Consider the following 13988-nt stretch of genomic DNA (forward strand, 5'->3'; position numbering starts at 1 on the left):
GTTTATTCTTTTTTGCCACAAAAAAGGGTAGTTTTCATCAAAATACAGCTTCCAAACTTTTATGGATAATGAAAATTGATATTTATAACCTAAAAATGCCAAAAATTGTAATTCGCAAAAAATGTTAGTTACATGACTTTTTGTGCCAAGGTGACGAAATGCGGGACAGTTGAGAGAAACGAGCATTTAAATATCAAATCATTTAAAATCATGTTGAATAGATTCGAAAACGTATCGCTGTTTTTCTTGACTTTATTTGACATGTGCCGGATTTGAAAGTTCTGTCATATAGAATGGAAGATGTTATTCATTGCAAGGATTGAAGATACATTTAATTATCTTTTAACCGCAAGTAATAAATAAATGCAGTATAATGCGTTTGTTTCAAATAAACACACTTCTTTCTCGCAAAATATTTCTTTCTTGCCTTTGTCTTTACCTGTGTGCAATGTCGCGCTAGTGCTTATTTAAGCGATAAAAACTTCCGGGTCTGGTAAATTGTCATTGACGAAAACTTGTACTGCATGAATTAATTAAGGAATCGTTTTGGAAAATATATTAAGGTGAGTTTAAATAAATTTTTGTTTTCGTTCTTTTTGGTGGTAAAACCTGTATAAGATGCATTAGTTGAATTACAATGTATGTGAAAATCTAATTTTATTTTCTAATTTTGTTATTCATTCGGATAAAATTATCATAACTATTGACAAGGTACCCATCCACCCCTTGGTATTTCTTTGTCAATTTTAAACAGGAAGAAAAAACAGCTGTAATTTCGATGATATCATTCTGAGGTTTACACTCCAGGATTTTGTATAAAAGGAAGTGGGAGGAGCCTAATTTCAAATGGTGACTGTTTTTTTTTTTCAACATTTTGTATTCAGATACCGAATAAACTATCTCAATTAACATTTTGTTCTTTAATTTCTAGGTGAAGCCATAAGAAGCTGATACTTAAGACAACAGAACATGGATTGCAAGGAGACTTTCAAAGCTTTCTTTGGAAAATTTGCGTTCTATATCGCCATACATTCTTGGAAAGTGTGCATCACCAGCTTTCTACTCAATGGTTTATTGGGACTTGGAATGCTAAAATTGCCTGGCAAGAACCTCCTCAATAACGATATTGAAGAAGTCTACATGCCAAGAGAAACGAAAACGCAGGAAACGGAGCAGTTTATACTAAGTATATTTCCGGATTTAAGCAGTTCAGACTTTTATTCACATCAGGTTGTTAAACAGCCGTTGTATGTAGAACTGATTTTCTGGAGGAAAAACAAGCAAAGTCTTATTAATGGCTCGTTATACCACGATTTAACTTCGTTAATGCAATATGTCAAAAATATTACCGTGCAATCTGCAAATGGAACTGCTTTCGATTTCACCGATTTATGTGCCTTAAGGAATGACAAATGCGTCATTGATGGAGAAGATACCATCAATAAATTGAGCGAGTGTACAGATGGACTATTACCATTGAACAAATTTAACTTTGAAAACAATACTATTCTGGAAAATCCGTTATTTCAGTTTGCAGATTACAAGGTTGTGAACGATACTCTCGTAAAAGCAACGTATTTGAAAGTCCGTTTAAACCTTCGCCAAGACACTACATTATTTGCACAGCTTTCCAAACACTGGATGGATCGTTTCATAACTCACATGAAACAATTCTCGGAACAATGGCAAAGCAGAGATCTCTCATTTACATTCGCACACTCAAAATCATTTTTTGCGGAGCTAGGAAACGATACATATACAGATATACCGTACTTTTCATTCGTGTTCACTATCTATTTCTTTTACATTGGGTTCGTTATGTCTGGCGGAAATATTCTTGCGAAGAGGGCCAACATCGGTAGAATGGGAATCATCGTTACACCAACCAGTGTGCTTGGTGCATGGGGTCTGCTAATGGCATGTGAGGTCGAATTTACAAATACAATAGGCATTGTTCCACTCTTTATTGTAGGTAAGTACAATTTAGATGTTACTGATAACTTGTGGTTTTACAAAACACAATTTCTGAAATAAATTTATACGTTTAGAAGATGTTCATTGTTTAGCGCATTTATATTGCTTGATAAATCTTTTCCATTGATTCGAAGACTGCCGAAGACTGACATATTCTACATGTTACTTTGTATAACACTTGATGCATTTATGATTTCAGAACATCAAATCATCAACACAATGATAACTCTTTCGCACCTGTCTGACGTAAATGACAAACCCGATGCCAAACAGCGTTTAGAATATGCTGTAAAAATGTCAGCTATTCCCATAACTACAACAATGTTGTGCTATGCTGTCCCGTTTGCTGTGGCAATTTTTTCAAGGTTTTACGCTCTGGAGCTCGTAGGTACTTACGTAGGTAAGACACCATTCATAAAAGTAAATATTATGTTCGTGTGACTAAGCATTTATAGTATTCACACTTTGTTAATCATAATGTAAATAGTATACAATTTGATAAGCGTATTATCACAATGAAGCTTATATTTTCGGTTGAATAAGAAAGAATACAGCTACGTTCACAAAGAATATACAGTATTAACTCAAAATTTCACGTTTTCAATTTTATCTTTACTATAGTGGCTACCATGTTGTTCAACTACGTCAACCATTTTGTATTTTACACTGCCTGTCTGGCTATACACGAGCAACGTATCGACGCCGGTCGCCACTGCTGTATCTGTACGAAGTTGAGACCAAGAGAAGAACTTGAAGGACGCAGCTGTTGTATTATTTGTTGTTGTAGTGGTAACCGTCCTGAAAATAGATCTGACACTGAAAGTTCAATTGAGAAGATTTTCAGGAAAGCCATGCTACGCTTCCTTTTGACCACTGCATCAAAAAGCATATCTTTAATTTCATATATCTCATTAGTTGCGTTTTCCTTATGGGGTCTAGTTTACTATAAAGTAGACGTAATTCAGAGAAACGAAGTTCTTTCAAGCTCTTACTTTTATAGCTGGAATGAAAAAATGAGTAGCGTTTATCAAAGGGAATCAATTATACAATTTGTGACCATTCATCCTAGAGGGTATGTGACTGACCGAGTGACAATATCAAAATTAGAGAGGCAGCTACAATCGCAGTCGTTCTTGAATGCTCAACTTCTAATGTCCTGGGGTGATTTGTACGACAATAGTTCGTATGCTAATTATACATCAGAGTTAGCTTTGAGTCTATTGGTCAGAAACAAATTTATTCCTCAAAATATAGAATTTTCTCATGACATACTTTTTGAACGAAATAATTCAAAAATTTCTGCATCAAGATTTTATATCAAAACTAAAGATATATCGTCTACATTGTCAGAGATTTCACTTAAAAAAGAGCTCTTTGATTTGGTGGATGCAGTTGATGATTATCAAAAGGACATATATGATGATTTGGATGAACATACTCTGCCTTTTAGTGTAAAAGATAAATTTGTTTCTCTACATTCCCCTGATTTCATCTTTACTGACGCATGGAAACAACCGCTTTGGGAATTTCTAATATTCACGGGTGTGCAACTTGGACTCTTACTATTTCTACTTTTTGTTTTGAAACCAACTTTGTCCTCCCCCTTTTTCATAGCACTGGCGTATCTCTCCATGGTGTGTTTTCTGTTTGGAATATCACATTTCTTAGGAACTTATTTGACACAAGTTTCTAGCATCATTTACATGCTGGCGGGATGTGTCTTTATCGAAGTTGTTGTACACACATTTTATTCCTATTTTCAAGCTGAAGGAGTCAGCAAAGCGATGCGTGTTAATGCTGTTGTTAGTACGACCACACAGACTTTATTCCATGCAATACTAGGACAGCTTTTAGGTCTTCTGGTATTGTTTGTTGTAAAATCATACGTTTTTGTTACGGTTTTCAGAATCGCTCTTCTCACAACAGCTATTGGCATCATGTTTTCCATTCTTTGGATACCTGTCTTACTCTCTTATTTCGGACCTAGTGGCATTGACGCTAAGTCCGAAATACTTGATAGATACAAGACGAATCAGTCTTCTGTAAGTTTTGGAGATATAACAATAAATAAACAGACCGGGGTGGATAACCCCGCCTTTTTACAGAATTAAACCGGACAGGACAAGTGATATAAAACGTAGGGATTGCGCATGTTTGTACACGAATTACACTTTTTAACAGACATAAGACTTTTTACCTGCGAACAGATGTTTTTACCAATATACTTATGCCTGTCATTTTTCGCTTTACAAAATGTTTAAATTGTCATTGCTACAAGTAGTATTGCACGTTGCGGTATAATATTCATGCGAAGGGAGACTAAAATGAAAATATCTTATCATATCTTACAAAACTGTTACCGTCAAAACTCTATTGCTGTTTTATATAGCCGTCTCTAATATAGCTATTATGAGGTTCAAATGATATCTATGGCTATACAAATACAGCGTTCTTTTATGGATTTTAGTCAGATTAAAATACAATTCTGACAACCAGAACATAAAAACTTGCAAAAATGACTTACGACGTCTTTATCTGAAATCAGCGTTTTGTATGTTGACAAATAAAGCAGTCAACCTCAATGTTAATACCATATGTTTAAAGTCATAAATTATTTTGTTTGGCTTTACGTCGTACGTTCAGTTCAATTTTGCATTTATGTGTTTTATGTGTACGGTATGACAGTGGATAAAACAAGAGACAGTTGCAACTCAGTCTTCATCAAGAAGGGCCAAATGCTTTTGCAAATAACTGTTAAATGTCCAAGTAGAGCATATTTACCTTTCTAAATTTAAATATTTTCATATACATACATAATTTTTTCATGTCGTAGATAAGCGGATTTCTCTTTGATGTTTGTGTAAAGTGTAATAAGGTTTATTTACGGTTTGTGTATTGCAAAAGGAAGGTTGAATATAGGGACACCGTCATAGATTGGTCGGTGATCTATATAAAGGAAACTGGGATTTGTGCACATCCATTCAGAAATATCTATTTAGTTAGTAGTTTTCTATTGATTATATTATTCTATTTGCTTGTATGTTAATATATTGTCTTCTTTTGTTTTGTACTTGTATCATTAAATAAAAATGTGTAAACAGAAGGGATTTTAATAAACGATTTAGTTTCTTGTATTCTTTATTATTTCGTAAAACTATTCTGAATTCACGTAAGTACGGTGTGACGTCAGAGCGATATGTATGACGTTGAGTTACGAATAGAAAGTTTCCATTAATCTTGTGTCATGTAAAACCCAAACTATAGATAGAATTTGACAAAAAACTAACATAATGATGAAAACCTTATTTTCCATTGATCGGAAGAATACAATTACGATGTCACCGAATTCATGTTCTGGTAGTACGATGTTATGTTACCCCTACATCTTAACAATTTCTAAAACAGCCTGGGCTGTTCGTACGTACGAACAAATGTGAGAACTGGAAAAGGCTGTTTTAGAAATTGTTCGGACATCTGAACATTTTTCAAATGCATACAGTCCCAAGATTTGTTCGTACGTACGAACAATATTCCAATTTGCATAGAAATTATTCAGCCGTCTTGGACATTTTTCAAATGCATACAGTCCCCAGATTTGTTTGTACGTACAAACATTATTCCAATATGCACAAAGACCCTTTTTCAGTTCTAACATTTGTTCGTACGTACGAACAAATCTGGGGACTGACTGTATGCATCTGAAAAATCTTCAAGACGTCCGAACAATTTCTATAACAGCTTGAGCTGTTCGTACGTACGAACAAATGTGACAACTGGAAAAGGCTGTTTTAGAAGTTGTTCGGATGTCTGAACCTTTTTTTAATGCATACAGTCCCCAGATTTGTTCGGACGTCTGAACAATTATCAACATTAATTAATTATTAACAGGTTACACATGTGTTCATACATATGAATAGCCCAGGCTTTTATAGAAATTATTCAGTCGTTTGAAAATTTTCTATCCACACAGTCCCCAGATATGTTCGGACGTATGGACACTTTTCCATTGCATTAAGTAACATTTACAGTTGTCATATTTGTTTGTACATATTAACAGCTCAAATTGTTTAGACGTCTGAAAATTTCTCCAACATTTGTTCTTACGTATGAACAGCATATGCTTTTATAGAAACAGACATATTCCGACGTGCCGACTTGTCTGCGGACGGACATTCATGCATATACACATGACAAAATAATTACATTATCAAACATTTAACTTACTAGTAGGAACACAGGCATATTCAGACGTACAGATGTATGTAGACGGAAAGATGTGCTGACGGATACTTTACCAGACGGACATACAGACGAGATTGATGCACCAGGGTAAAGAGTGTAATATAGCACAAGAGATAGAGATCAATACCCTTACCTAAAATAAATATTGTTGCCCTAGGAATTACTTCTCTTCTACAAACAAAATGTAATGTGAGAAAAAAAAATCGATTGATTTCTTTAGAACGGCACTAGGCATTGCAAATTTTACGCTGACAAAAACCAACATTGGTATTACAACTGGAAGACATGACATATATGTGATCAACAGCAATACAGACAGAAGTAGGTATGCTGACGGACATCATAAAGGCACGATAATGCCTTGTCCAACTATAGGTGTAAGTGTGACTTTTACGAAAAAGTGTAATGGCCCATGAAATAGTCAAAAATGCACATTTTCACCTTGTGACGCGCCTAGCTCAAAAAGTATTTAATACAAATTTATAAAACTTTCCATGAGTCTTTATCATGATATGAACTTGTGTACCTCCTATTTTTCATCTGGGTCTGTCCCTTTTTTCCAGAGTTATGGCCCCTGAAATAGTCAAAAATGCACATTTTCACATTGTGACACGCCTAACTGAAAACGTATTATATATAAATTGATTAAACCTTGCATGAGTCTTTATCATGATATGAACTTGCGCACCTCATATTTTTGTCTGCCTCTGCCCCCAATTTTATGAGTTATGGCCCCTGAAATAGTAAAAAATGCACCTTGTGACGCACCTAGCACGAAAAGTATATGATATAAATGGATGAAAACTTGCAAGAATCTTTATCATGATATAAACTTGCGCACCTCTTATTTTTCATCTGGGTCTGCCAGAGTTATGGCCCCTGAAATAGTCAAAAATGCACATTTTCACCTAATTATGAGCCTAGCTAAAAAGTATTTGATGTAAATTCATGAAACCTTGCTCGAGTCTTTATCATGATGTGACCTTGCACACTTGGCATCTTTCTTGATAATTTTAGCGCCTGTTACAGAGTTATGGCCCTTGAAATAGCCAAATTAGTGGATATTTTGTTTGTGATGCTCATAGCTCAAAAAGTATATGGCCTAGAATAATGAATCCTTTTCATAAAATGTTTGTTGAGGATATACCCCCTTAAGACTGCAAAGATTTGAATTATTGCCCCTTATTTGTGACAAATATACCAGTTGGGGGCACACCCTGTGACCTACAGACACATTCTACTTCTCTTTTTAACTGTCGCGCGTGGAAGGCCAGCTTTTCCAGGAAACATACAGACACTGTCTAGCCTTCGAATTTGATAATCATTTTTCTGTCATGTTATCTACAGGTTTACATTTCCTGTGGCATTTATCAGTGTCACTGCTTGTGATGTCTGTATTACTCTTCTTTGCTTCTTCGACAATTTTAGATTCCATATCCTCATCGGTACTGCCCGTATCGCCTGGAATTCTCGAAATATCTAGATTCATACGACGTCCATACTGTGCCAGTTTATCATGCTCTAGTCTAGACGATTTCAAGTCTGCGTTTAGTCTGTTTTCATAGAGCTAACCTCATCCTGGAAACTTCAGGGACATTTGTCACTAATCGTTATTATGAAACAAGCTCAGTTTCTGATATGTTAACAAAGTTAAATTGGCCATGATAACATGGATAATATAGAGATAATAATAACTAAAGTTAAAATAGGATAGTTCATCATGTAGTAGCTATATTTGCTGAAAACAACGTGTTAATACCAGCAGATTTAAGAACAAGGCATTGACATGGTAATATACACATAGGCGCATCCAATATTCTGCAAATATTCATTTTTCCTAGAACAGTAGGGCAGTGGAACATGTTGCTATCTGTCACACAGTTGACACATTCAAAAGCTATTGTCATTGTGTCTGTTCTAATCTTTGCCCTCAAATTCTAAGCAGCAACAAGTGTACAAAGTTTTAATCATGTAAAAACTTGGAAAGGAAAGTTTTTATTGTTTGGCACATGTACAAATCCGATATGTGAAAGCATCATAAATGTAAATTAGCGCCGACACGTAATCTTCAAATTTATGGAGGAGTGTGATAACTTGAAGAAGAAGTAGAAGTAACAGTTAACTGACACCTGTATATATCGCTAAATGTACTTCACATTTCGTGATGTTTTAAATGATGTCACATTATCAATGGCAAAAACAAATCGATGATACAGGCCTGTGGGTTGTTCTCTTCAGGTTTTGACGCGCGTCAGCTGACAAAGAGAGAAATGAATAAAATTTAAAAAGGAGAGTATGCATATTGTACTCCAACAAGTTAAAACAGAGCTTTAAGGGGGACACATGTTCAACATGGTAGATTGTCTGGCTGAACTGACTTACCACGGGAGAGACGTCATTCTCAGCGGACAGTAGAGCGATGGAAAAAAGAAAAGCCAGGCAGTGAGTCCCAGCGGACAGTAGAGCGATGGAAAAGGAAAAGCCAGGCAGTGAGTCCCAGCGGACAGTAGAGCGATGGAAAAAAGAAAAGCCAGGCAGTGAGTCCCAGCGGACAGTAGAGCGATGGAAAAAAGAAAAGCCAGGCAGTGAGTCCCAGCGGACAGTAGAGCGATGGAAAAAAGAAAAGCCAGGCAGTGAGTCCAAGCGGACAGTAGAGCGATGGAAAAAAGAAAAGCCAGGCAGTGAGTCCCAGCGGACAGTAGAGCGATGGAAAAAAGAAAAGCCAGGTAGTGAGTCCAAGCGGACAGTAGAGCGATGGAAAAAAGAAAAGCCAGGCAGTGAGTCCCAGCGGACAGTAGAGCGATGAAAAAAAAAAGCCAGGCAGTGAGTCCCAGCGGACAGTAGAGCGATGGAAAAAAGAAAAGCCAGGCAGTGAGTCCAAGCGGACAGTAGAGCGATGGAAAAAAGAAAAGCCGGCAGTGAGTCCCAGGACAGTAGAGCGATGAAAAAGAAAGCCAGGAGTGAGCCAAGCGGACAGTAGAGCGATGAAAAAGGAAAAGCAGGCAGTGAGTCCAGCGGACAGTAGAGCGATGAAAAAAAGAAAAAGTCAGGTAGTGAAACCCACCGGAAAGTAGCGCAATGGGAAAAAGAAAAGTCAGGTAGTGAAACCCACCAGAAAGTAGAGCAATGAAAAAATAAAAAGTTATTTTAAAAATCAGGGCTCGCTTGGATTGGTCTGTAGACCACAGTGTAAGATAGACGACTTGTCCATGTATAAAGTAGTCGGTGGGCAGATGCCAGACCTACCCCGCAACGATCTACTAAAACCAAAGAAGTTAAAGACTTTGCTTGTACGAACATTGTAGAAAAGCGTATGACAAATAATTAAAAACTGCTGTCAGATGATTCAGTGTAAATCTCCACCACGTATTTTTGTTTCTTTCCAAGAAATGTAGTTAAATAAAATAAACTGAGTGACAGAGTGGTGCGCCGGGACAAACACTTAACTTCAAGACAGGACTAGTACTAGAGTAGTGCTCATAAATTGTCACACATTTCTCTCCCAGGTCAAGAATTATTTTAACAAAATTTATGTATATTGATAACAATAAGAGAGCATAAGCATGTTAAGACAGTCTTTAAGACAAGTATGACACAGCATCGAAAGTAAACTCAAAACTGTTTACTGGACTTGTTAGGTAAAAGACATGCCAATTGTAAAAACAGAAGAAAGAGCATTCAAGCAAATTACGAACATTACATGAAATGAAAAGCTGCATAAATAAGAGCATTTTATAAATAATGCCACCTAGGCTATATGAACAAAATATACATCAAACATACATTCGTTAGATATGTAACTTTTAATATGAGATAAAATAATTATTCATCTTATAAAAATAGTTTATTGAGAGTGAAAACTGAATGATTAAATGCAAATTGATTAATTAACAATGAGTACACTGAATCATGGCTGTAAAAAGTCTCCCCGTACTTGGATTCAGTGTTGCTATATTTTTTGGTCCTTTGGGATCATAGAGTCCATTCAACATATGTACACATAATAGAGGTCTGCTTAAGCCAGTGCTCGGGGCGTGAAAAATGTTGCACATTTCATTACCTCTCATGAGCAGACTCAGCTTTATTCTTCTTTGCTGCAAAGGATCTTTCTACAGATTTTACAGGATCCACAATGGCACACGTATGTTATAAAGTGGTCAGCAGATGAGTAAATTATGCAGCAAAACCAAGAGGAATACACTGAAAATGAAACACTGAAATTATTCCATGAGAACAAGTTTAAAATAGCTTTTGCAAACAGCTAACATTTGCAAGCAGTTAGCACAAGCAGAAGTATATATATATAGCAAACAAATAAAAGGATATAAGTGAAAACGCTTGAAGGAAGTACTAGTACCTTTCACTTCCGTGGTACCACAAGATTCTGTTCCTGGACCATCTGCTTTCTCATTTACATGTATATTAATCAGCTGCTTTACTTTGTCTCTTAATCAAAGTTCGACTATTTGCCGATGATTCTGCGGTCTACACTACTATTAACTCACTCTCGGATTCCAAATCCTAGCAGAAAGATCTTGATAAAATGCAGATCAGAAAGAGGCAGTGGGACATCGAATTTAACCCTTGCTTTTGACATAACATCATAGTCCTTAGATTCTCTTTCAAATATTGCCGTTGTGTGTATATTAGATCGTGTACATTATTTCTAATTCAGCATGACCTTTACTAAGGGTAAATGTAAACACTGTGGGCGGTTTAAAAAATCACGATGATTTATTTATGCACATGTACAGTAATGTCTTATTTAAAAAATTCTGTTTTGGTCTATACCCAATTAGTTACAACCACCAAACTATATAGGTAATTGAAATGCCTATTTATACTAAATATGTAAAGATTGGAACACAGATATTTTAAGGGACCAGAACTTAAATGATACATGCATGTCACGATGATAAATTACTGCTCCTGGCATGCATATATTGTTGCTTCTATGCTTGTTCATTCTGGCAAGTAATGATTCCATTTTTTTCATTAAGATAAAACATGTATTGCGAAATCATTTAATTTCACAGGCATGAAAGTTCGTGGTTTTGGAGTCAGACGACTATTTTTCTTTGTTTAGAGGGAGTGGGGTGGGGGAGAGAGAGAGGGGGGGAGAGAGAGAGAGAGGGAGAGAGAGAGAGAGAGAGAGCGTTGTATCAATTCTTGGATTATTTCAACTTTTGAGCAAACAAAATAATTGGGATTACACCTTTTCGTTCAGATTTAATTCTGTGGATTGGCTCAACCACAAAATTCACGAAAAGTAGCGCCATTTTTATTACAGTATAGATCTACATAAAAATGTAATATCAACAAGTTACCTCTTTATGTATAAAATTCATACGAGTAACTTTTATAAATAAAATCAATACAAACTATAAATACTGACAGGTATAAGGAAACGAATCCATTAATTGCATGGATGCGGTTTCAGTTGAAAATAATTACTAGACTTTGTTTTTATAATCAATATTTAAAACATATTTTACTAACTAGACGTAAAAAGCAAAATTAATGCTACAAATTATAGAAAATTATTGAATGAAAAATTTGCAGCAGTGTTGGCGTTGAAAAAAGAATCAGCAGCGATATGAATTTGAGAAGAAATGCAACACAAAACGTGTTTTTATTTTGTTTAATCGCCAGTCTGTGTATATATTACGTGTATCAATACTTCAGGATGGAAGGGCTCATGGAAGATATTGGCAAGTATTACTTACTTCAAGTTTCTCTCACTTCAAGTTTCACTTACATATGGCTAGTTTTTTATGGTCATGGATTCGTTATGACAAATGGAAAATTACGTATTCATCGCATGACATTCAACATTAATCTTTTTTACGGGAAGTCATGCTCACAATGACCTACATTTACGTCCGCAATTGCCGAATTGCATAACGGGATTGCATTATCACACGGAAAATCCCAAGTGGCATTACAATCTACCATTCTTAAATTCTCACCGTGCACAGTTGATGATTGCAGACAAGATTTTGAGCCCAACGTGGTATGTATCGTCCGCTTCTATTTCTAAAGCGTTAGTGCCCAACAGTTATGGACGGTGCCAGTCGTTTTCTTGTAGGTACATGACTCGTAGTGACTTTCGGCCAATTCCGTGCATAATTCATATTATTTAGATGTGATTTCAGCAGTTTACGTTACGCAGGTTATTCTTATGAACTATATAAACAACTGAAAAATGCCAAACTGTGGAATGTCAATTATTACAATTATTGAATGGATTATTTATAAATAGTCAAAGATGTTTACCCGATATCCGAACAGTTTTGATTATTAGCCAGCAAGTCATCCAGTTAGTGTTTTATAACATGCAATAAGAATTAATATACATTGTACGATTTTTTTTTTTTGAAATTTGACATGCTAAGCACATTTGTCTTTTAATATAGACCGGACAGTAGCAAAAACTATGTACCGGGTTTGTGTAAGGGGTCATAGCTTAGACTATAGCGGCATTGTAATTTAGAGAAACAGAATATAACAGGTCAATATACTCATATCATAAAACGATCTTAACAAGCTAACGACATACAGCAATTAAATCCGTCATTAACTGAGCAACTGGAATACATCGGCATACATACAAGTAGTGCACTTTAATGTAAAACACATTTGTTTTTTCTGAATTTTCAAAATACCTTTTTGTAAGATAATATCCGGTGTACTTTTGCTTGCATGAACAATCTCTAATTATGATATGGATGCCGAATTAACTTTGTCTTTATTTCCCAGATGATGAGTTCGAAAAGGAAGTTTTCTTGAGAGAAGATCTCAACACGAAGCCCGAACCTAAGCCTCTGGCACTCTCAGTTGACAGGCATCTCCTATACCAGTCAAATGCGGAAATAGAATTCCCTACTATAAGGTTCAGTACACCTAAAATACCGCATATAATACATTATGTATTCAGAAACACTACTATACCATTTGGTTTTGTACACTATGTACGTTCGTTCTATACAAATAATCGTGAATGGGAATTTAGATTTTGGACCTTTAAATCCGGACGGAAATTTATAGAGCAGCACCATCCGTATTTGTTGAAAACTTACGACAGTTGGACTGGTGGTCCTGACGACGACGAGAACAGAGCAAATATGTTGAGATTTGTAGCTTTGTATGAATATGGTGGGTTCTCGGCCGACCTGAATGTTGACAACTTAAGATCGTTAGATATTGCCACAAAAAAGTACGGATGCATAATTCCTCCAATACCATTCGAACAGAGTGCCCTTGCATACAATTTTGATTTAATTCTCACATCATCTGTTATGTTGTGTAAACCTAAACATCCGTTCTTCAAGCTTTTACTTGACAATATGAAGTATGTCGTCAGTGGTGGCAGTGTCTTTGATATCAGTGGTGATGGACATATCACAAGAAACTACCTTGAGTATAACAAGTTAAATGGGACAGATTTGCGCAAGAAAAAGACAGACGACAAATCGAACTCGCCCTTCTTCTTTAAAGGAGAACGTAGTGAAGACGATGAGGATGCGGTCTATGTGCCTAATACTCAATATTTTATGGACGAGATAAATCCTGGTTTGTTGAACAACAATGGTTATTTAAAGCAGTGCTCTGAGCAAGACTCTCTACAACCATATCTAACAAAGCGAGCATGCGCGGAATTTGAAAGTCGTAGAGAACTGAGAAACAGACGGGAGTATGCGTTTACGTCAAAATTGCATTTCCAAATTTGGACGAAGCAGTACACCCCAAGAGTGATTCATATCAAAAAGATA

General features: G+C 35.9%; 1 protein-coding gene across 1 annotated transcript; it reads left to right on the forward strand.

Moving 5' to 3' along the window:
* Positions 1-428: 428 nt before the first annotated feature.
* LOC123557853 (patched domain-containing protein 3-like) lies at positions 429-5102 on the forward strand. Its single transcript, XM_045349588.2, has 4 exons — positions 429-563; positions 932-1972; positions 2174-2374; positions 2596-5102. The coding sequence occupies exons 2-4, from the start codon at positions 970-972 to the stop codon at positions 4083-4085; spliced, it is 2694 nt and encodes an 897-aa protein (XP_045205523.2). The 5' UTR covers positions 429-563; positions 932-969; the 3' UTR covers positions 4086-5102.
* Positions 5103-13988: the final 8886 nt, after the last annotated feature.

This window comes from Mercenaria mercenaria, chromosome 5 (assembly GCF_021730395.1).
Source record: "Mercenaria mercenaria strain notata chromosome 5, MADL_Memer_1, whole genome shotgun sequence".
Classification (NCBI taxonomy): domain Eukaryota; kingdom Metazoa; phylum Mollusca; class Bivalvia; order Venerida; family Veneridae; genus Mercenaria; species Mercenaria mercenaria.